This window comes from Larimichthys crocea, chromosome X, assembly GCF_000972845.2.
Source record: "Larimichthys crocea isolate SSNF chromosome X, L_crocea_2.0, whole genome shotgun sequence".
Taxonomy (NCBI): Eukaryota; Metazoa; Chordata; class Actinopteri; family Sciaenidae; genus Larimichthys; species Larimichthys crocea.
In genome coordinates this window covers 28,453,178-28,478,465 of record NC_040020.1, presented here as the reverse complement: position 1 = coordinate 28,478,465, position 25,288 = coordinate 28,453,178, and the positions used below count along the sequence as shown (strand labels likewise).

The following is a 25,288-nucleotide window of genomic DNA, read 5'->3' as shown; positions in this document are numbered from 1 at the left end:
TTGGGAATATGCAGCAATATAAAGCTCAATATCTGTAAAAATGAAACAGGATTTATAGCAGATGTTCACATCATATGGTTCAGACTTTAACTATGACTAGCCAAGTGGGAAAAAACTGAAACTGAATGATTGTAAATTACGCAAGCAAGGCAAGCTGTTTTCAACACAAAATCCACCAACAAGAAACAAAAAAATCCATCACCATCACAGGCAGTTACATAAAATCAAATATTTTGTCTATATTAGTCAAAAGAATATAAAAGCTGTTTGTATTTTACTTACTACAGTATAACTCAATGACTGCGTAGTATTAACACTTCACTGTTTGATTAAAAGATGTTTTTCTATTTCCCATCTTGCCAATATTGCACAAGTGCTGCATGAGACCATTTTTTATTTTTACCTGTCTTGGCCATTGTTGAAATGTATACAGTGCAAGGTTTTTACAATATTTTTTTTTTTTTATCAAATGAATGAAAACAGAGGATCAGTGGAGCCACACAGCTTATCTGTGCCCCCAGACCCTTTAGTGGGTTAATCCATTTAAATGTATGACCTCTTTTAAATATGAGTATTCACAGGCACAGCCTTTTAGTCTTGTTATACACCAACATGATACAATCGTAATTCTACTGCATATTGCAAATCTGCTAAATTCACTTGGATTTTGTGAAAAGCATTATGTTAACGAGAGCTCAGTTGTGAGGTGAGGATTATAACTGTGTGTGGTCTCCAAGGGAAACCAAGGCTAAAAGTGCATGCAGTTACACACACACACACACACACACACACACACACACACACACACACACACACACACACACACACACACACACACACACACACACACTCACACTCACACTAACTAAACTAAACAAACATGTCTGGCTGCTATCTGTGAGCCGTATGAATGCACCAGCTAGATGTGAAATGTCCTTGTACAAAGCCTGAAAGGTTAAATGTACAATGTAGATGAACACATGAGACTGTTATCTGCAGCATCTTGGCTGACTTGTGTGCTGTAGGCAGTCTCATCCTTTTATTCTAGCTTTCAGTCAGGGGCCCCCCTTACCATATAGCTTTCCACACACATTACTGGCAGGAACATGGAGAAGAACATAAACTGTCACATATTGGTGCTAGGCCTTGGGCATTGAATGACATAGGTGCCATATGACATCCTTATATCTATCTACACTGGATGAATCAAACAAGGAGTGCAATAAAACTCTTATAGCAAGATCAAATGAGGACACATTTCACCAACTTTCAAGCTGATTCTCAAAAAGGTGGATCTTAGCTGCCACAGCGGGATGTAAGACTTAATAAACCGCATTCTGCATCTCAGCTTTAGCTGTAATATTTTGGTATCTTATTATAGCACTCAGAAGACTTCACACTCTGTCTGTTGTGAGGCTTTCCACAGGCTGTATCTTGAGATGAACAGGTTCATCTTTGATTCACATAACAGTCCTTGTTTCTGGTCTCCAGCTGCTGTGAATAAGCGGGGCATCTGCCTTGGCACATAGCTTCAGAATTTATATTGAGGTTTATTCATATTCATACCTTTTAACACCTCTTTTTCTCCTTCTGTAACCTTTAAGACATTGCATGCTCTCAGCAGCTGAGACGCAGCTCAGTTTTCCTGCTGGGTTATTCATGTATCGATCTCTATCAAGCGACAGCTGTTATATAAAGCGGGCTTTCAGTAGTCTGAAAATCACTGAATGTACACAGAAACGGAGGAGTGAAAAGATTCTGATGAGAATATTAAGTGTTAAAATGAAGTTCACGTTGGCAGCAGTGGAAATGTTTGAGTCACCGATGCTCTCTGATCTGTGAGACTATGTTCATGGTGCAGAGGAGGGATGAAGTGTTTAATGTAACCTCCTCTGTTACCTATATTTACAGACTACACACAGAGACTATAGAATATTCCAGTGATGGAAGAAGTATGTACTCAAATGTATTTCATGTACTTTAAGTAAAAATACTAATACCACACTGTAAAAATACTCCAATACATGTTAAACTCATAAAGTGAAGTATAATCAGAATAAAGTACTAAAAATACAGTTATGAAAAGAAAAAAATGCAGAAAATTGCCCACTGTGACATACTATTTGTTGCATGCATTTTATATAGTATGTGTGTGTTGTTATGAATATAAATGATCTAAAGATCATTGGTAGAGAGTAGCTGCAGCAATGAAAACTACCACCAACAACACTGCTCCTTGTGTACATCGGCTCTTGGGACAATTAATCCCAAGATGACTCCCATTTACCGTAATGTTAGGTAACAGGCTATAAGTGCCTCATATAAATCTTCCGCTGTTATCTTGTCTTTCCATTCCTCCATCCATCTGTCTTCTCTCCTCCATCCCATTTATCCATCCTGTCTCGCTGTTTGTTGGCCAGTTTCTTATCTTGTTATCTTGTCTCTTTTGATCTGTCTACCTCCCCCACCCCTCTGCTCATGTGTATGATAGAACCATCTGTGGCCGCTCACCTGACCAATAACCACCAGGCTGTCAGGGTGATAATGTAAACCTCTCTGAGAGAAGATAACAGCCCACTGGGATAATTGACCAGACACACACACACACACACACACACACACACACACACACACACAGAGATGAAGCCTGGGGCACACAGCGAGACACCTCTCAGTTACCATGGGAACTTGACCTGAAGCCCCAGTATACACTCATACACACACACACACACACCCCACTGTGTACTTTGCCCAGATGAGGTGCTCGCAGGAGAAACAAATTTCAAACATCGAGAGATGATGTAACAAAGGAGCATGGCCACTTGCAGAAACATGGCAAACATGGTAACAGTTAAAAGTCCTGATAGTCAGTCACAGTCATCTGATTCAATCATTTAATGTTTTTACTGGGAGAACTGTAGTTTCAAACATGTTTAAAACATTTGTGAGTTTGAGGATAAATTAGTGTTGTAGGATGCTTTAAGATAGCACAAGTGTAACCCTCATTATGCAGCAAACTATTTGTTGCACAGTAAAAATGGTTCACTGAGTTCACTCATGAGTAATTTGGGCATTTTGAACCCTGCAGCCTCAAAATGAAAAGCAGTTTGAGATCATAATAAAATGTAACACTTGTTCCCTCTGGTGGTAAGAAGGACACACTACAAGTACACAGAGAGAAAGTAAGGTAACCAAACAATCTAATCTCATCAAGGACTTCTTGTCCATGTTAAGCCAACAACATATCAGAAAGAAAATTCAATTTGATCTATCTGCAATCCCATGACAACTGAGTAAACTCCTGCATGAAGTCTGCATATATTCTCACCAAAAGTTCTAGACCATCTACTCAATGGAACCTGAACTTGAGAGATCTATTGTTTACAAAGTCAAGAATGAAGTATAGCTTCATTTTGATTTTAAATAACCAATTAAAACCCTATAAATTATATCTATCCAAGCAATTAGATTTGGGAAATAAAAACCTCAATCTCTGACTTCAGTTTTGTTTGAGGTTTGCTCTCTAAAATGCATGAGTTATTAGGAAGTTTTGTTTGAGGTTTGCTCTCTAAAATGCATGAGTTATTAGGAATGGTAATCCTATAGATGTTTTTTTAAAGTAGGCCAGCTCCTGATTTTTTGTACCTGTGGTACCCACAATTCAATCTTTTATTTCATGTTCTAAAGACTGATGTTTTAGCATACTTCTTTACAATATCATTTATATTTGTTCATTTGGTAGACGCCAAATTTGTCCAAATTGATCTGAGTCATGGAAGATCAAGACCTTCATCACATCATGACATGAGTAAACACAACACAATTTTATTTATACTTGTTCTTTATTTCCCTTTTAAGGCCCCATTGTGAAAGCTTACAGTAGGTTATTATTATTTATTTTTCAGCAACTTTATACAATCAAAACAGCTTACAGTAAACTCTGTTGTGCATCTAGCAGGAAAGATACAATACAATAGTAAAACAAATCAACAACATGCCTGCAAGCAGCGTTCACATTAGTCATAACGTAATAGATCACAAAACAGGTCCATCACGCAGATTGTTCTGAATCAGTACAAAATACAGCATTTTCTTATTTCAGTCATCATCACTAAATATGCATCCCATTTTGTCACTATATATATATATATATATATATATTACAAAAAATCTTGTTGATTAACATGTTAAAGAGAATAACTCAAATGTTCAAGTGATTATCAGTGAATCTGGACTGATTTCTACAGAAAATCTTATTTTTACACTTAGTGCAACACAAACCATTCACCTCCAATGTACCCAGGGTTATCAGAAATCTCAGAGGGTGTGTAGTCTTTTTTTTGTTTAATTTTGATTTAAAGTAAAACCTTTTAAATGCTCCATTTGTGCAGTCAACTGCTTCTGAAAGAGTTGTACAGCAGCCACACGTCTTACAGATCACAATTAGTCCATCAGAGGGCAGCATCCGCCCACAAACCACAGACAGTTGTTGCATGACAGGGTTTCTCTATCCAACTGTTTGATATTTTGCAAAGAAATGCTTCTTTGTTTCTGAAGGGGATTTCATGTGTCTTTTAAAGTCCATTCATTCTGTTCAAGACGGACAGATTTTCTTTTCATAGTTTAAATGCTCCATGTGTGCAGTCAACTGCATTCACACAGCAGTCACACAAACAAACATTCAATAGACAGACACATAGTGGACATGTGTCAGACATTTTAAACCCACTGGCCACTCCTGAACTGAATTTAACCAGTAGCCAAAATGACTCCTTAAACATTTCCAGTTATATGAGCATGTGTTTCTGTATGTGTGTTCTATCTGTGTGTGTATTTGGTTTTTTAAACCCCTGTCCTCATCGGTGTGTAATTTCACCTCACCTAACTGGCAGTGTGGACCTAGATTTTAAAAGAAAACACAGAAATATCAGTATCTCACTGTTCCTCCTTGTTCCTAATCAGTGCATCTTATCACACGCCATGACGGGAATTTACTGGAAAATTCATTATTTCATTGTGACAGCGAGTATGATTGAAATACACAAAAATGTCCACACATGTCCCTGTGATTCAACTCCATTTCTGACTGGATCTGTGTACAACATACGTGAAATCTGAATCAAAGTGCTCCCAATGTATCTACCAGATTTCGTGTTCATCAAGGAACAGTTGTAGGGCTTATCTGAATGTTTCATCAGCATTTCACTACGGACAGTCAGCCAACCCTCATTGTCCACTTGTTTGGTTGTGGTGTGTTTAGCCAAGTCTGAGAGATTGTGGGAGCCATGAAACCAGTGCACATCCCCGTCTGGGTAGACATGGTGGAAGGTGCATGTGTGTTTGTCACCAGAAGAAGCGTCCTCAACGTTCCCATAACACTCTGTGGAGAAGACCATGAAGAGTTTAGAAGTTAACCTCAGGAATGCACTTCATGTACAAAATATTAGGAACACTTAATACCACCATACCTCACTGATTTCCTTGATCAAATCTATACCAACCACAACGGAGCATTGGTGGAAAGCAACAAAGCACATTTACTTAAATGCTGTCGTACTCACTACATTGTTAGAGGAACAAATTGTCTTTTTCTGGTCCTGTACACTGATTTGAAAAGTTACTAGTTACTTTGTTTGCTGAGATTTTACACACAAATTGCATAGTGAGTTTATATGATGCTTATTTTCATAGATCACACTACTACCCGACAGTATAGAAAGTAGTTCACATTGGCTGTACATTTTAATTAGTTAATAATTAATAAGAGAAGTTACTGACATTGTGACAGTGATGACTTGTTTTGTTTTCATAGCTAGAGAATAGGGCTTTAATCAATATTGATATATTTTCAAACACGTTATAGCATGAGACCGTATTGTTTCGCATCAATATAGTTTATTTATAGCATGAGACCGTATTGTTTCGCATCAATATAGTTTATTTTGCATTTAAATGACTATACATTTCTTCCCTTGAGCCGCCGTTTCACTTTTATTTCTCCTCTCCCTCTGTCCAGGTCTCCTGCTGCTCGTTGACGTCGTCACGTCAGAGTCTCCAATAACTCCAGAAAAAGTCGCTAGATTTGTTGCTAGTCACTTTTTAGGAAAAAAAAAACTAATCGCTAGAGGGTCTGAAAAGTCGCTAAATATAACAACAAAGTCACTAAGTTGTCAACACTGGACCACTGATTAGTGTGTAAACAACCGAAGCAGCGGGGTTGGAAGTGTGCATAGTGGGGTTTGTAGTACGAGTGGTGGGTTTGCAATTTACTGGCGGGTCATAAATAATAAATAAAAGAAATAAAAATAAATAAATAAATAAAATCCGGCCACAGAAAAAATATCGATATATATATATATATATTGAGTATCATAATTCAGCTAAAAAATATTGCGATATGACTTTTGGTCCATATCGCCCAGCCCTTCTACAGAACGATTTAATTCACAGAGTGAGATCATTTAATTGGCGAGTTCAACCACTTACTTACTGCAAAAAAGCTGCAGACCAAAATCAATTAACACCAACTGCTTATTAGAAAGTAAGCCACTAGGTGTAAGTAAGTAATAAACGGTTCTTCAGCCACATTAATCCATGAAAGTGAGTACATCATTTTAAAAATGGCTCATAGAGTTCTCATTTTGTAATACAGAGTTATTGTGCAACGACATAAGGAAGTAGGTTTTGTTATTAATCTTTGTTCAGCCAATCTGCTGTAAAAGGCAAAGCAAATATCAGGCTGTTAGACGATTAACTTTTTATAACCAGAAAACCTCAAAGGTTGTTTTTATATGTTCTTTTTTATGATTGGATTTGTTATCTATTAACCAATGATAAAGCCTTTGGTTATAGATTATTTAAAACAAATCATTCTTTCATTTTTTGTCGCATTTAGCATCTTTGTTAGACCTCGAGGGTGCACACAATAGGTTCTGGTGAGTAACACTGAATGTGAACATAACTGTTACTAGAAAACTCCACAGGGCACCTTCAAGTAAAGAATCTAAATACTTAATGCCACCAATGCAAAAGAAGAAAAATAGCAAATAAGAAGCAGGTTAGTCTTTTTGTAATGTGTACATTCATGACAGCCGTCATTAAAAAAAAAGTGGACTCTGACCTTGTAAATCCACCCACGTAGCAGAATTCGCCATTCCCCTATCAGAACGTAGTTTGCAAGTGTACTTTCCGCACACCAGTGGCACAATTCTTTCAAAGATGAGGGACAATTGTCCATGTTTATATTCACAATGGAAAAGGCTTGGAGTGCTTTCCCTGTGTGGGGTTATATTTCCGTCACTGTCCACAGAACACAGAAGTGATGTGCCATACCACCACTGCATGCGAATGACTGATAATCCATTTAGAGATGAGGACACGTTGCAGTCCAGGGTAACCTGTTTGCCACGCTCTGCAGTAATATTGGGACTCACACTTGTTGTCACCAACTCTGTTGACAAAGATACCAATATTATAATGAGATATGATTATTACACTGTGATCATCCTATGAACTTTTAAACTTTCTCTTCTGCATAGCACAAACGTTTTTAAAGTTTCCTTCTGTGATATATTTGTGACAAACATTTCCGTCAAAAAATATTTACAATGAACACTTGAGTTTAAACTAGTTAATAATAATTTCACATACCTTGTGTCGTAAGAGTGAGTGCAGTTAGAACCCAAAGAAGTATATGCATGGCTGTGAACCTCATTGTCAGTGGATTTGTGTTTCACTGTAACAAAGAGAACAATCAAATTAAAACAGATCTCAGTATATATACACACACTACAGGTTTGTTAAGTCTTGGGAGTGTAACTGACCTCAGTAGGATTGTTGCTTCTCCACAGCTCTTCTCTAGCACTTTAATACTCTAATGTCTATCACTAATGATTACTTATTTTATAAGAGGAAAGTCCCAAGAGGATTAGCACTGAGGTGGTGTGTGCTTTCCCTCTTTCTTTGACTGTGAATAAGACACGGAGGGAGGGAGGGCTCTATTCATTTAATTGCCACAAGCAGACACTTTCAGACTTTCAAGCATATTTTCCCAGTGAGATCATTATGAACATAAGAAAGGATCAAATTACATGGCAGCAACAACAGGAAAAACCCTTTTATCTACCAGGTTCCAAAGGTCACTCTAAATAATTTCAGTAAGTATTGTTAATCTCGTTGGAAGTAATCATGGGAGGTTAATAGATAACATATAGAGGGCGGTTTTCACGGCATTGCACTCCCTGATTTGTTATAACTTTTGGCAGTGACTCATATTCGTGATTTTCAAACAGCACACTGCTTTAAGAAAAAAAGTATTTTCTATGGGAGTTGAATTTTGGAACATGATCTACTCCAAATATGATGAAAAAAGTGTAATTTTGCCTGGAAATCTTGCTAAATGCAGCATTAACGCCCATAAACAGATCGCTTACTGACATGTTTGTCAAAGGCTCATGTAGTGCATATTACAGTCCAGAAACATGTGCTCGGCTGCCAGGCCGAATGTAAAGGTGTGCTGTATGATCTCACCTGTTTGCCTCGTGGCTGGCTTTGCTTGGTCAGACGCGGTTCAACGAGCTTCTCATACAAAATATTTGGAATAAAAACGTCGGAGGTAAAAAAAAACTTTCTCTCTATCGCAGCACTCAGAAACCAGGTCCACACCTTTTCTAAAGCCCGCCTCTTGCACCCGCTTTTCAACGTAACCGCTCCAATCTCCATGAACAGGTAAGCCAGCGCCCCTGGCCTGACAGACATGCAGGGCAGCCAATCTAGAAATAGCGTGATAGTGCGCAACGAACAACCATGTACTAAACATGTATTGATCCTCAATTTGTTTAATTTAACAATATCAATTTATATTGATTTATCGTATTTATTGTATTTCTCCTTCTCTCATATCACATTTCCCTTGATTTAACCCAAAGCGTGTCTTAATTAGACCAGTCTCACTCATCACAATCATCAGGGCCCTTTCTAGCTGTTTGGGGAGCCTATATGCAAGATGCTTTACATTTACATACATATAATAAATAATATATATAATAATATAATAAATGTGACAGATGCAGCATGTTCCATCGTTCATCCTGTCATACCTGTGCGCAGAGGTACAAAGCACTAGGACCAAGCGGAAAACAGCCGCTCAAGTTGAAGCCTGTTACCATTAGTTTAGACCCGCCCACAAGCTCCTCGATTGGCTCTGCCCTTTCTTGTGTGATTGGCCGTCCCCGCTGTCACTCCATCAGGTTGTAAACAGCACCTGGACTTGCACACCGGTCTGCCAGTTGCCCAGGAATCCCTACAACATTGTTATTGTCTGCAATATGCTTCATTTCAAGGTTATACCGTTTTAGAACCAGACTCAACAAATCAGAGCCATGACACTTCTGAATTTAACCAGAAAAAACAAAGGATTGTGGTCAGAATATAACACAACCTTCTCACTGCTGGCAACTTAGACTTCAAAATACTCCTCCTTTTCAATATATACTTGCTGACGTCTGTTAAGCAGTTTTGAGAACAGCTTGTTTTTCACAAGCATCCTCCCCTACATAGAGCAGTCAAAAACACCAACAACTCAATAACCTCATTCTGCAGGACATAATCAACTTCTTCCTGGACTATATTCTTTTTATGAGGAGGATAACAATAAAACTGTTTTATAGGGATGGTATCACCATCAACATTGTGCACAATTCTGTTTGGCTGGTTCTCTGTACATGACATTAGGTGGATTATTCAAGCTTTACTGTAAACACAGCTCAGGCCTCTGTTATAAAAGATGATGCTCACTATGTCTTCAACAAACTCTGGTCTGCAAACTGCTGTTTCCCAACTCAGCCAAACCAGGTCCCAACAGAAAACGTGGTCCTTGAACCAACGTTAACACAAGGTTACCCGGATCAAAAGTGTGTCGTACTGTTTTCTTATCATACGGCTTTTGTCCCAACCTTCCTTTACACTCTGTACTGACCAGCAAAACCAGGTCCCAACAGATCACACTGTCACTGGTCTGCTGGATCAGACCTTGTGTTAAGCCATAGTGCTTTCTTATCATGCCTGTACTTCATGTAGACTTTGGTCTGTACCAGGTACTTCCCTGCAATCCCAAAGGCCAACGGCTGTCTGGCTTTAGTACACAAGACATACTTGATGAGTTGGTTTATTTACCTGTTCCTTAAAAAGGTGCAACGGGCTCCTCATCTTGTGACCAAAAACAAGTTCAAACAGAGTGAAACCAGTGTGGTCACATTTCTCTTCCTTAGACTGCGCCTCCACAAATGTTCTTATCATGCCCTTTAGTGTGTGTGCTCTTTATATTTTTCTCTTCTGTGTAAAGATCACTTTGATTCCCATTAGTCTTTTCCAATCACAAATTGGACTCCTGGTCACTTTCCCTGGATCGTACATGGCTGTGGTTATTTACAGGGTCATCAGTAACAAGAATAAAATGTGACAGTGGATTTCACAGGTTGGGGGGACCCCTGGTGAGGGTTACTGCAAAAAAAAGCTGTAGTATGTAGAACAAATGCAAATATGAATGCACAAAGATGCCAAAATCCTATATATACACAGCCTAATTAGAGTGTTCTGGGTGTGATTACAGAACTAGAGTTTCCATGCATAATTATCATTGTCTTGTTGTTCATACAGACAACAGCACTGCATGAAGAATCCAACATTTTCATTTGTCTCATTGAGGCCACTAGCCTGGCACAGCTGCGGTACTGAGCCCTACTAGTACTGTACAACACATCTCTATCTCCAACTGAACTGCCGAGTGAGTTACATTGTGGGTAATGAAGGGAGTAGTTTTTGACAGAGGAAGAAGAAGACTGGAATAAAAAAGGATTGATCTCTTCTGCTGAATTGATTTCGAAAGATTTTTTGAAGCATGTAGGATTTAGTGGCATCTAGCAGTCAGGTTGCAGATTGCAACTAACTGAATACCCCTCCGCTTCTAAACATGTATCAGAAACTACAGTAGAGATGAAACTCACAAAAACATACCTTGTTTTGGCAGATTATGTGCAGTTGTACACCACTTACAGTTTTTGTTGAATTTTAATAACATCAGTCGTTAAAACAACAAAACATCACTCATGTTAACCTTTGGTCCTCATCTTAAAACTGAATATAGACATCTTCTCTAGACAGACTCATCTCAAGAGAATTTTTCTATAAGCCAAGTAGACACATCTCTTGATATCACCTACATAACACTCTGCAGTCAGCCTGTGTCTCCTGCCTGCTCGAGCATCTGCACAAACAGTAACTGTATCCAGCTCACAGTTGGAAGCGCTGTATGGCCTTTGCTCATGTTGCAGATTTTAAATCTGCTCTAAACTCAAATCCGTGGAGACTCAATTGTCTGATATGTCCTTTGACATCTCCTGCTGTATTCTTTCATTTCGGCATTTGAATTCGGTTCATTGCTGGATTAAGAAGTGTATTTAGTGAATTCAAATAGTCATAGTCATCATTCTCTGTGCTTTTTGTATTTGCCGTGTCAAAGTCAAGGCTCTGTTTTTAAGGTTAAAGACTGCAGACCGGAAGACTGACTCAAAAGAAGTTCGAATGTTTCAAACAAAGACAGGGCAAAGCAGACAGGCACTGTCTACTGAAAGCTACTGGCTAAGTAGAGTTTAATGGTTAATTTGTTTTGGGATACTTTAGACACATGGAGGTGCAACGTAGCAGATTCTGTAGAGAAGGGAAGAGAAAACGCAACAATTCTTATTTGCAGGTAATTATAGACTAATGAAAATATACTTATTTTATGTGAATATTAAAATCCATTTGTGCCATATTGTACCAATAGATCTTCCTAAATCTTAAACACTGGACTTTTAGGTTGGTGCACACCACCCCTAATGAACATGAAAAATTATTATTAAATTACATTAAATTACAGTACAAGGGATTATTAGGAAATGCTTATGAAACTAGAGACCCACAGAAAACAAACAAATAAATTAAAACCATGTATCCTGTAATCCTGTATGATTCTCAAATCACTATCTGACTTATTTTTAGTGATCGTGCTGCATTCCCAGATCTCAGAAATTAACCTGGTGAGTGTACAGCTGCAATTAATGTCTCCATCCCTCCAGGTTCCCTCCAGGATCCCTCCTGTCTACTCGTCAACCTCAGGACCACTCTACCGATGGTCCTGCCTCCTCCCCCTACCCCTCATCTTCGCATCCCTCATCCCTCTCACCTTCCCCTCTCATCCCTTCCTCCCTCCCTCCCTTCATCCCTCATCCTAACATCCCTCCATCCCTCGACCCCTCTAACACCCCCACCCTAAAACCTTTCCTGCAGCATATCACCCATGCTTCCCAAATGTTACTTGTAATAAACATGTTTAAAATTCATCCGTACAGGCATGGTCCTTGTTAGTGAAACCAGAATTATACATGAAGGCCGCTTTGAATATCAGCTGATATGATGTTGTGCTTTAGTGTTGCAATAAACATACTAGATAACACCTGGGGCTTTTGGGCCAGTGGGGCTCTGCAGCCCTGGAGCAAGTTCAAGTTTTGCCCTGGCTGTAATCTTTGGCTATGTGTGCATACCTAAATACGTGCACGTAATATGTGCAAGTCACACACAAAACTGTTATACTTCGTTTAACTCTCTCATATTGCAGAGAAAACAAAATCCATCCATCTAATCCATCCTTCCCTGCCCTGCATGACAGGAGTGCTGTGGCAGAGTTACATGTCAGGTTTTATCCTGTACTTAAATGCTGAGCGGATCAGATTACGCATGATGCTGAGTTGTATCTGTGGCTTTAACATGATTTTCAGTGGGTCTGATACATTGCTTAAGTTGTTCAGCATACTGGAAAATAAAGTTTGACAGGATGTTTAAGATCAAGAGAGTTGAGTCGTACTCTGGACCTGTTACTCTGGTGATTATGTAGATTTTGTTTCATTAAGGTGAAAATTCAACATTTCCTGTCTACTGATTGGTGAAGTTGAAGGATTAGAATATGTAAGGACTGAAAAAATGTCACGCTCTAACTTTTTTCCCCCCACAGAGCCTGGATATTGTCATAATGTCATCAAACTCAAAACAAGAATGATTTATGTGTGCTTTTCTAGGCGTCATTTTGTTTAGATGAATCACTTGTGTCTCCAAAAGTGAATGCTTCAGTGGTTGGAAACAGTGGCTGAATTCCCACCAATCAAAAATGATATGAAGGGGCTTCTTGGAATACTTTCTCTTTTCCCAAGCAGGAGGTGAATCACCAAAACATTGCATTCGATTACAGTAAATAGGCATGATGTAACAGATTTTGCATAAACTACCATGGTGTAATTTTTCAGTGTTTGAACAGTCAGTTACTGTTGTTGTGAGTCCTGCAATACGAGTTGAGAAATACTGTATGTCACACCGCGGTGAGGTCAAGTTGGGTTTTTGTCCTGTCTCGTCATTTACTGTTTTATTTTGATATTTACCTGTCCTCTCCTTTCAGGTCACTTGCCCTTCCTCATGTGTCACCGGTCTGATTGTCTTCCCCGCCCTGATTGTTTCCACCTGTTCCACATTACCCTGTGTATATATTGTCTGCGTCTCCCTTTGTCCCGTGCCAAAGTGTTTCGTCTTTTGTAGCAATCACCCAAGCCTTGTTTCCTTGTCCATAGCCATAGCGTTATAGCTCAAGTCTTCTTTTGTTTATTTTTCCTCATATGAGTGATTTTCTGTTGTAACTTCTTAGTCTAGTCTTTTTGTTTCATAGTGCATAGCGTAGTGTTTTTCAGCCTCTTTGGAGTGCCTTCAGTTAATGTTTTGCAGCCTGTAGTTTTTCCTCCTTGTGAGTGATTTTGATTTTGATAATCTTTAATAGAGTAGTTTAGAGTTTTCAGCCTGTTCTTTTCCCTCCGTGTGAGTTATTTTGATTTTCATAATCTTTGATAGAGTAGTTTAGAGTTTTCCTCCTTTGGAGTGTTTTTGTTTTCCCTAGTTTAGGCCGTTTTCATAGCCTCACTCTGTCGAGGGATTTTTGTCATCAATAAATAAGCTCATTTGACACCTCTGCGATTGAGTCCTGTTTTGAGTTCGGCCTGACACTGTACACTTTCCAAGTTTTCTTTCCAAGGGCAAGAGCTCGTGCAGTTTAATTCCTGGTACTGTTATAGAGGTGGTTCAGTGCTGAGATTTAACTTCCTCTTTAGATGTTCACAGAATTCTTATCTGGGTCAGCTGTACAGTTACATACACGCAGAAATGGATCCTGTTTGCTAATGAGCAGTGTCAGACCAGTCACAGATCCAAAACTATTTTGTTTACTAACACCAGAAACTAAGATTCATGTGCACCTTACAAAGGAATACTGTCTCAGCATAAAGTTGGCAGCTCTTTCTCCATTTCATTTGACAAGTAAATATACACTGCCCTGTTCTAGATCACATGGACCAGATAACAGGACAATGAATCATAAGCACGCAAGTCACACCACTTTGAAAACAATCTTTGTTCTTAGTTCAGCACAGTATTTTTTGGGTCAGGTTAAAGCAACATTGTGTAACTTTTCCACCATGAAATTTAAAAAATGTAATCATTTTGCTACTACACTGTTATATAATCAAGTGAATGGTACCTCTGCCATTCCTACTGTGCACCCCTTATACCTGTTCTTGCACTAACTTTGTGTTCTGGCTACGATCACCTGCGAGAAGTAACGCAAACTGCTGTCTCAACAAGGGGCAAAGGGGAAGGTTTGCTTGTTAGGAAAGTTGTTGACTCACTAGTTTTTGTGCTTAATTGCAAAAATAACGGTTTGTATGTAATGTTTCTTTAATAGCCAGTTTCATAGACTTCAAATTGCTGAAATAAGAATTAAAAAGGAAGCAAAAAGAAACTGGCTGGCTATTTTGCTTCCTTTTTAATTCTTATTTCAGCAATTTGAAGTCTATCACACTTTTTAGTCAGACCTCAAAAAACAGTTGCAATGTACGCTGAGAGAGGAGAGCTTGCTGACCAGGTCTCCTCAACGAAGCACTAATTCACATTGCCCGTTCAGCCCTTCTACATCTGTGACTGCTGATGCCAGCCATCAGCAGCATGGTTGCAGTGCTTAGTACAGCCATTAGTGGTGACTAGTGACATCCAAAAAATGGCAAGATGCAATCAATGCCACCCTCTCCTCCTGCGAGAGTCGTAAGTGAGTGGAGCACAGCAGAAAATGAGCATGGCTCCAAATTGTACAGCATTTTGTGAGCAAAGAGACAAAGCGGTTTGAGCAAAAAAAATTGTTTCTTTGTTGGAGTGGCTGCACGCAGGTGGCAAGTGACTCGCCACTCAAATAAAATTGAGACAATTTTCCCAAACTGTCACAGGAGCACCTCACTGAATCTCTGATTGATTGTGGGCTTTAGCTGTTACCTTTAGAGTCAAAGTCTGAAGCAAACAGCATTCGTATTCCTGTCACACTGAGTCTATAGATGCTGTGAAAAATGACATTTTCTCTGTTTCATTTATGCAAATTTTGAAATGAACTGCGGGGCTGTGGTGTGTATTTGGGACTTACCTTTAGCACAAGTCAATTCTGTTTACCAGAGTCAGGAATATGCAGAGACATGCATAATTATGTAGTCAAGATTCAGCAGGCAATTCCCCTTTGATTTTTACCATCAACATATTATAACAATTCATTGTGGTGTATAATTGAATCCAATATTCGTTATAATTATTAAAGATGTTTCCAGTGTTTTTTATTTTTATTTTTTTATTTTTTTCAAGCATTTCTAATGCCATGCATGACTTCAGCACATGAATCAGCGCAGCCTTATCTGGCTTCCTGTTATATTTTCCTAGTAACAATGTAAATATTAGAGCAACATGGAAATGTAAAATGGAAAACTATAATGGTCGATTTTGGTGTATGAGCAGGGTATATTCAGTTGTTAATAATTATCAAAAGATCTAAAGGAAAAATATGAACTAAGCTTTTCTTCCGGCAACACAAACAATTAAACCTCTACTAATCACTCTGCCTTATTTAGTCTTTGCTAGCTATTGATTTGGTAATAAAAGAGATTTCACATTAAAAGAACTAATGAATCAGCTGAAAGACAAAGAGACCAATGATTGTTAAATGTAAGAGCCAATACGTTTAGAATGCACAAAAAAGCAGCCTTTCTCTTCAGCTAGAGCACTTTACACCATGTACCACCTCAGAAAATAATATGCTCTGCATGTTCTATCTTTATGACATTAAAGTAGCACAGACTGACCCCATTCAGGTACAAACAGTTTTTTAAAAATTGTTTATTAGTAATAAGAAAAGTATATATTGTTAACAGTTCTACGTTTACTGCCTTACTGTCACATTTTAGCCTAAAACTAATAATGTATGTATGGATTTTGACAGTAAAGTAAATTAATTCTTTACATTTAACAAAATATATCAGAGATCCCGCCACATACCACTAGAGGGAGGACATGTATATGTAACATGTATACCACCAGTGGTACACTTGCCATACAGCTAGAGAATTTTAACATTATTATCCACGTTACATGTTTTTGTATTCAATGATACTCTGCAGTGCCCTAAAACAGTTACATTTATGTGGGTTTTTTTTGGGCCTACTCCCTGCACTGCAAACAAAACAAGTCACATCTGTGACTCAGCAATATATAACGGTGTCTGTAATTCCAGTTTACCACTGAGCCTGAACTGTTTCCTGCTAACATCCTCGCCGACACATGATTCAATCACAAGACTCCTTCGGTGTCCCTTCTCCCTCTCTCTCTGTGCCCTCTGTTTGAGCCCTTAAACTTTGAGGACATCTCCATCACACACAATCATGAATCACATTTATTACCAGATCTGGAAGCTTTGCTGCACTCACAAACACACCACCCAACCCAATTTCCACCCATAAAGACTGCTATCACACGGTTAATGTCCACTGGAAGGTTTGTTAGAGGGTAAAGAATGAGAGTACGCAGGAATGGGATGCACTGTTCTGACACGTTACAGGGATGTTGTGCTCAGTTTTAGACTGCTCCTCAACTTGGCATGTCAAGTTGAGAGACACCACTCAGTCTTGTATAATATAATGAGATACAAGAGCAAAACATCACTTTTATATTCAATACAATAGAAAAAAAACTAAATTACCGGATGTGGGAGACATTTCAACGGGAACGATGCCAAAGGTGTTTCACAGTTTGACCTATTTTGACCTTTTTCTGTGTATGTATTTCTAAATGTATTTTGTGTGTGTGTGTGATAGAAAGACAAGGAGATAGATTCATTATGCTCTATGCTCTTACTCCTGGCAGTCATAAATGACCTTTTCAGTGAAAAGGAGCAAAAACTTAAACGTACAGACAAGTGACAGACCAGAAAGAAAATGAAGACAGGAAAGGTTAATAGCAAATTGTTACAAAGCTCTATGTTTTTTAATGTTTTTGACAATATGCAATTCATCAGCATTATATCACATCTCTGTGGGAAAATCCACAAAGGCCATCAGATCAATGAAACATTTCTTGACATTGTTTTTTAAGCCATAAATGCAGATAATTGGATCTCTTTCTGGGATCATATAATTTTAAAGGTCGTTCCTTTTAACATCTTTAGAAGGTCTCAACATCAACGTTAGAAAACATAAAGCAACACTGTACTGTAGCAGAAATTACCCTCGTGTGGTTAGATACAGCTGCAGCAACACGAACACTGAGACATTAGGGAGCATTGTGCTTTTCCATCTGTGGCCTCATGATGCATCAATCTCAGCGTAATCTACAGGCTGTTACGGGCTTCAAAAGGATCCAATTGAATAATCTTGATTGTAGTGCAGCTGCCTGCTGCAGCTGGCACGAACAGAACTTTGAGAGATTTGAAACTGGAAAGAAAACCATCATGTAAGTAACAACATGTCTTTTATTTTACACTGACATGATGTGCCACCAACAGTACAGCCGAGTACTGTACTGTTTTTAAAATCTATTCTATAGTTTCAATTCATGTAATTCCTATTCGTCATGTGCATGAGTCTTTGTACATTTGTACAGCCTCATTATCAGCTTGTCACTCATCGCATTAACCTGTACGAAAGGGGCTAAACAATTATTTCTTTAATTGATTCTTGCAAGAGCAGTGATAATGGACAAGTCACCAAAACCCCTGACAGTGCTTTTAACTTTCTTTCAACAACATTACGATTAAATGGGAACTCCGCCAACTGTACACATGGAAGAGTAGTTACATGCTTTAAGGAGTACTACTGAATATGTGAAAAACGTTATATTTAGCATTTTGTAACTCAAAAGAAGGAGATATGATAAATTGCCTTAAATGATATCACATCACAGTGAACTTTTCAGACCTCTGTAGCCAAATCCTCATCTCTGCTTGTGGCTAGCCACTTAAGGCCTTAAGGCACTACTAGCATAACACACCAGAATCTCCACTACAAGAAATATCACTGAAACTGGGAGTGATCAAGGCGGAGTTCATGGACTAAACTATGATACTCTACCAGTTGTGTCCTGGGTTGGTTAATTTTGTTTGACATCTGTGTCTGTCTTGCAGTCTATACTGCAAAACAGCAATATCGAGAGCCTTCCTTTGGTTTGTTTTGAGAGAGTGCTGGTCAAGTGACATAGACATAAATGAGGAGAGGGAGCACCAGTAGTGAGAAAGCTGGTACATTAGAAAAATAAAAAGTTATTTTCTGATTGTTTCACAGTTTTTACACCACTAATCAATAGTGTTCTGCTAAAAGCTGCATTGTGTGATTTGGTCTGAATACTACTTCACAGCATTGTTTACACTAAGGAACCCTCATAATATTTTGTGATGTGAGTACTGATAGATCAATTAAAAGAACACTGTTTGCATTATATTGTAATGACAAATTTACAGAAATTACAAATACAAGTTGGCACATTGTCCTCAATTATTGATGCAGGCTGATAGTAGGCCAATCAGTAACAAGATGCATCAGTTCTGCGTTTCACTAGCACTGACATGAACTTCTCAAACTTCTATTTGATGGAAATGCCAATGCAGCTGCATTAGCACAACTGTTGGCTTTGTACTGACGCCAAATTATAAGCTCATGTCCTTTAAAACAGTACTTTTCTTTCTTTCTTTCTTTCTTTCTTTCTTTCTTTCTTTCTTTCTTCTAGAGGTTTGATTTGCAAATTGTTACTTCAAGCCTTCCATCTGCAGAATATTATACCCCTGTGAAGCATTTTAGTCATATTTAGACTTAAGTAAAGAAAAAAAAATACACATTTAGTTTGAATAACCAATTTAAGGTTCCCCTCTCCTGGTGTTAACCCCTACCTGCATCATCACAATTTGTGCATATGATTCATCAATTCGTCAAATTTAAGTTCTTGACCAACTCAACATTATTCTGTCTTGCATAATCAAATTTATCCAAGCCATAATTCTCTCTAATCTCCAAAAGAACAACCATGTTATCTTTTGTTTGGACAGTAAATGGGTAGAATAGAATATTTGGATACATATCCTGTGGCTCCTGTGAGCCTGGTGGTGTTGTCAGCAGCTTTGATGCAGGACAAATTTATGTTTGAGGGAGAGTTTATCACTCTGAAACCAGCTCTGAGGAGATCAGAGGCATGTTTATGCAGAATCAGGAAGCTAATCTGGCTCACAGCATACAGGGGAGCTGGCCTACCTTCTTAGCGAATGTAGAGCCATGCTCAATCTTGACGCCAGTGTTTGCTAACAGAAGATTAGCCTCTTCTGTTTGCTTGCACTTTGAAGTTGCTGATGTGTTATTGCAGCATTACTGGACCTGAACATATTCTTTATTTTGGCTCGACTCCCAGATGAGATTCTAGCTTCTAAAGGTGTTTTATGATAGAACGATTACATGTGGTTCAGCCTGCCTCAGTAAAAAGATGACCCTCTGTGTGATTAACAACACTTGGACAACCACTTCACACTGAAGTGCTTATAGAGAGAGTGCTGCTCGGGATTTAATGTGGTTGTATTCGCCTTAATTATAAAAATGAAATGATTATAGTAATTAGAGTGGAAGCACGCACGGATCTTTATGCATTTCTTCCTCTCATAAGACATCCATATCTAATTATTTCCTATTTAACAATAAGACTGTACAGATGTCCACATACTGGTGTTTACAATACAGCTTCCCTTGATTATGCTTTAGTGCTTAACCTTGAATTGGGCGTGAGTCTGCATCCCAGTTGCAACATAATCAGAAACAAAGGATGAACCCAGCAGGAGGAATCATAACAAGACGAGTCAACAAGAGCAAGAATCTGTAGCCATGCTAGCTGCTCTGTGAGGCATCAAAATTGTTCTTTGATCTGTCGTCCTCCTAGAAGAAGTACTTCCATCCATAAGTCAGTGCGCCTCTGGTTTCCCAGCACAAAAGCACAGCTACGCACCACTGTGGACAGGGTCAGCAGAATAACTTAATTTAGCCACGTAAAAAGGCCCACTTCAAAATCAAAACAATTATATTCATTAAACTGTATGCAATATTAAGAGTATTTTCACCACTTCCACCATCTACTGCAGGTCACATACTGATTATGTCGTACCTCGTACAACCCCACTTCAAAATACCCCAATTAAGCTACTTCTGGTGACATACAAACTTGTAAATAGGCACGTCCCTTCATACCTATATGATCTACTTATAATGTGCTCTCTTGCGTCTGTCCAGGGCCGGTCTTAGCTATGGGCAATGTGGGCGGCCGCCCAGGGCGCAGTCTCCGTGGGGGGCGCACGACCCCACGAAAAAGAAATTTAGATACCGCTCATTAGGTTAGGGGAGCGGGCGCCCCGGGAGCGGGGTGTTGACAAGGTAGAGGGGGGCAGTGGACAGAGTGATGGGGGCGCACGGCGCATCCAGGGGCGCACGGAGGCCTTTTAAGCCAAATTTAAAACTTAAAACTTTAAGCAGCTTATTCTTTGAAGACTTCAGACCATTTTCTTTCCTGTGGGTGTGTCAGTGTCAATGAATCTATTGGCCTAGTGCTTGTAGTCCATGTTTGTGCTGCAAACTTGAAACCTGAAATCCACTGCATGTCTCTAAACCTCTATTTGTTTGCTGTCCCAAAAGTGCATTCTCTTCCTTGTTCTGTTTTTTTTTTAATTATTCAGTGCTGGACCATTGGCCATTTCTTTTGGGAAGTGTCCTTATCTGAATCAAAAGTCTAAGGGTAAAGGATATCTGTGCTGTACAGATAATAAATCCTCTTGAGGCATTTGTAATATCGGGCTATACAAAGAAAATTGATATAACTACAATTATCAAATGCCCCCTTTGCTCCTCTATGACTGCTCATCTTAGGCCAGTCCATCTCTAAACTGACTATGTTTAGACATATATAACTGGCCCTCGCTGCTGATGATAGTCATGGACAGTGTGTATTAGCCTTATAGCCTCTTCTGGGCCCTCATCCACTGTGATTTAGTGGAGCTGAGATCCATGAATTTCAGTCAGGCAGTTGAGGAGAGGCGTAAATGATTTATGTCTTTGTTTACAGGCTGCTGTAGGGACCTTAATCTGGCACTGATGAGAGAAAGAGGGGTGCATCTACAGTGTTCATATGTGTGTGTGGGAAAGTGCTTAGAAAGTGGTATGCTTCTGATTTCTGATAAATAATTAAGTGCATGAGGAAGGAATGATTAAAGGAGGGGGAAAGCGATATGTGTTTATGTGTATAGTTGGACTTTTACAGCAGTGAGAAAATTGGGAATTCACAAGGGAGAAGAAATGTCTTTATATTTCACAGGAGAGCTGATCTCCACAAGCCATGCTCCGTGTGGTCAAACAGAAATGTGCTGTATAAATCCAAATCCTTGATGGAAACTACAAACTACAACGTTTTTATTTACCTGCAGGATACACATCTCCATCGTAAATCAACCAGTGAAAATAGCTCAGCATTCATCACTGAAAGCACACCATTAAAATATGAGCCTAAATATCATCCAACAAGAGATTGCTTCTAACAGAGTGCCAGTCAGATCATTAGCTTCCGTTCATGCCTCCTTTAAAGGCATTACCCTTCATCAATGATAGTCCTGTCCATTAGTGATAGTGCATAAAATGAGCTGTTTGACTGCTGATGAAAATGGCCTCTATCTATGCTCTCACACCTCTATGACCCTGCGACTGAGGATCATTCCCCTAGTGAGAGAAGGTGCCAAGGAAGTGTCATCCATTATCTTTGCCTTGTAGGTCACCAACACGTGAAAAAAATACAGTACAAGCATCAATAATATGTTCCTGTGACAACAAGTCCGGTGGACTTAAAGTGTTAAGTGGTGTCCTTGTTGGAGATGAGAGTGGTTTCCACCTAAGGGTGGTTCGTTAGAGGAATGGGGTAGTACGAAGGACACAAATAGGAGAAAGGGGAAAACCCTGTAAGCATAAAACAAGAAATGCTCCCTTGCAACCCCTACATCCAATACACATACACACACGTTTATGGAAATGTGTCAAGGTCTACTGGCTGGCGACCATTGTTCTGAGAGAGTGTACTTTCCTTGTCATAATATTTACACCAAAGAAGGAAGTCTTCATGTCATTGGGGGGAGAACATTTAGAACTTATCAAATGCTGTAAGTATATGCACTCTTTATAATAACACTCATATCAATTATGCTCCCTACTGACTTACATTTTTATCTGACAGCAGTAGCAGCAGGCAATCTTGGTGATAGTCAGAATCAATAGAAGTTTGAGAAGAAAGACTGCCAAAAGCTGGTTGATCAAATCATTCACATTAAATTACTGTGGTAATAAAAAGAATTGCTGCAGGGCTGGCTTAGTAAATGCAAGAAAGTAAAGCCATCATGCAAGACAAAAAAAAGATTAAATGTGCTATAGGAGGAAAGATCATCAGGTAATTGATTACTGACAATTATCCAGTTTCCTTTGGGATACAGCGGTTGTTGGCAATTGCATTTTTATATTGCTTGAATAACACAGGCGCTCAAAGAATAGAGATAGATCTTTAAAGATGCCATATATAATAAAGTCTGATTTCAAAAGACAGAGTTTCTCAAATGGCCGAAATAAACATGTTTGCAGAACAGTTTTGGTTTCTGTAACTAACTTCCCCATTCATGACAACTGTACTGAGTCTGATTGTTTATATAACTCACCTGTTCAGTTTATATTGAAGCTTAAAGTTATGCATTTATTTATTTACATTTTTGTATTACCTGGCAGGCTGCAGAGGCAGGAGTGCCAAGATGGCAGCAACTAGAACTACCACACTCTGAGCATCATATTCTAATAATCTTCATGCATCTTTAGAAAACTATGGGAGACATCATACATACTACGTTTTATGTCTTGGTTTCTATCCATCCATTGCCATCTCCTCTTTGTAAATTATGTTTGCTAGTTCCTGTTTCTAGTCTTCTTCCCACTTACGAACACATCCATGCGTAATAGTATGGTCAAGTAACCTCCCTCAATAATCATTATGTTATCTGCTCGCATGTAACCTGTTATATGGTCTCACTGTACAAGCTCTTATCCTTAAATACTAGACTTACTTTTTATATACCACAATATTTATGCCACATGCACTTTACTGCCTATTGCACTTCTGGTTAGATGCTAAACTGCATTTCGTTGCCCTGTACATGTACATGTGTAATGACAATAAAGTTGAATCTAATCTAATCTAATCTAATGCAGCTTTAAAGTGGCTATAATCAGTTTCTATATTAATAACTGATCATATGATATTGATATCTTAGTGGTAAGGCCCCAGAGAATTATCAGCAGACTCTGCTGTTGCCCTCAGTTCTTGAGAGCTTTGTAGCATCTTTTAACTAATTGTTTTGGTTTTACGGCCCACAGTTGGTTCATTTTAGTCGCTCTCATAGCTTTGGTTTTGGCCACAGATGGCAGCTGTTTTCTGCAAAAAAGCACTAAAAATTCACTGGACCTCCTGCTCGGCACCAGACAGCAGATGAACAGTTTTTTTTTCTCAGGAGCTAGTGGACCTCAAAACATAACAAAAGAAGAGCAAATATCAAACTGACATTTATTAGTTGGCCAGAAACACAACTTGAAATTAATATCATTGTTAGTCTGTGTCCGCTGGATGTGTAAAAAGGTAACTGTTGCCATATCAACTCGAATGGTAATGAGAATGTCAATGTTGTATTCAGCCTGTTTCCGCCGCCCCCAAGTGACCAGTAAATCTATAAATGCAGCTTTAGAGGCATAATTCCAGGTTAAATTTAACATTTTTGAAACTAACTTGACCATAAAGTAGATTTAGAAGAGCTAGTTTTAAAGGAGACTGGAGAAAGGTGAATGCACACATTTGAATTTAATTCACCCGCATGGAAAAGCAACTCTTATTGGAACGCCTCCATTGATTTGGTTTATCTAATTTGATTTAGATGATCTGCCACCAGTTTTGTGATGTCTGTTTTTGAAATGTGTCAGTTAAAATAAATGTTAATATGCAAAAGTTAAAGTAAATCATTCTGATCCTGTACCAAAAAAAGTAGACTATACCAGACTTATAAAAACAAACCATGTTATAGTTATGACACATAACCAAAAGGTTGATAATGCTGCATGAACAGTTAAGTGCACAGTTCCTTCATTTTTGTCTTTTATGTTTGTGTATGGAAACTGATACACAGTCTAGTGTTCCATGTTTACAGGAGTGTTTCCTGTTTCCCTACCACTTCAAAATTACACTATAAAGCTGAAAAGTGTGCAATGCTGAGAGAGTCAATTTAGGGAAGTTGGCTGTATTACTTTGGTGTCAATGGAACTCCATGGCCATATGGGCCAAAACAAACTAATCAGAAATGTCATTTTAATCCACTTGAGAAAGTCCTTCAGGGCTTCAGTTTATTAGCCAGCAAAAGTTAAAAGGCAAACCATTGTTGAAAGATTTTAGCCTGAGTGCTTGAAGTCAGACAAAACATTAAAAAAATTGTTTCCGTCCTGATGATTGTGATTTTTGTTCCTTATCTAATTATTATCCTGTCCTGGATTTTGTATATACTTAGCATAACTCATGCTATCACTGTCAGCTTGTAGTCATATCATCATGCACTTCGAAACATAACAACATCATAATCAAATCTACTTTTTATTTATTTCATTAAGCTTTTATCTGCTGCACGAACGCCAGCTTGCTAATCACAAAAGCAATTTTCCTCTTACCTTGCCTTTTCTGTCTGACGACCGATGCTATTTGCAATGCACATGTCTCCTGGAATGTTTGTTATCGTCGTATCTATCTAGGCTTCGACTGCTGAGTC

At 38.7% G+C, this 25,288-nt stretch overlaps 1 protein-coding gene across 3 annotated transcripts; it reads right to left on the bottom strand.

Annotated features, from left to right (window-relative positions):
* Positions 1–3,828: 3,828 nt before the first annotated feature.
* LOC104927308 (uncharacterized) lies at positions 3,829–25,254 on the bottom strand. Of its 3 annotated transcripts, none has more exons than XM_019267377.2 (4): positions 25,191–25,254; positions 7,651–7,735; positions 7,121–7,450; positions 3,829–5,380 (listed from the first exon to the last, which is right to left on the bottom strand). In XM_019267377.2, exons 2-4 carry the CDS (start codon positions 7,712–7,714, stop codon positions 5,007–5,009), a joined length of 768 nt encoding a protein of 255 aa, XP_019122922.2. In that variant the 5' UTR covers positions 7,715–7,735; positions 25,191–25,254; the 3' UTR covers positions 3,829–5,006. The 3 variants fall into 3 exon arrangements, with proteins under 3 accessions (XP_019122922.2, XP_010739653.3, XP_010739652.3); XM_010741351.3 differs by lacking the exon at positions 25,191–25,254 and adding an exon at positions 8,530–8,673; XM_010741350.3 differs by lacking the exon at positions 25,191–25,254 and adding an exon at positions 7,824–8,041.
* Between the last annotated feature and the right edge of the window lie 34 nt (positions 25,255–25,288).

Coding starts and splice junctions, on each gene's coding strand:
- LOC104927308 (XM_019267377.2), bottom strand. CDS start 7,714: ATGAGGTTCACAGCCATGCATATACTTCTTTGGGTTCTAACTGCACTC. Junction 7,451..7,650: donor ACTCACTCTTACGACACAAG/GTATGTGAAATT, acceptor CTTTGTCAACAG/AGTTGGTGACAACAAGTGTG. Junction 5,381..7,120: donor TACGTGGGTGGATTTACAAG/GTCAGAGTCCAC, acceptor TCTTCTCCACAG/AGTGTTATGGGAACGTTGAG.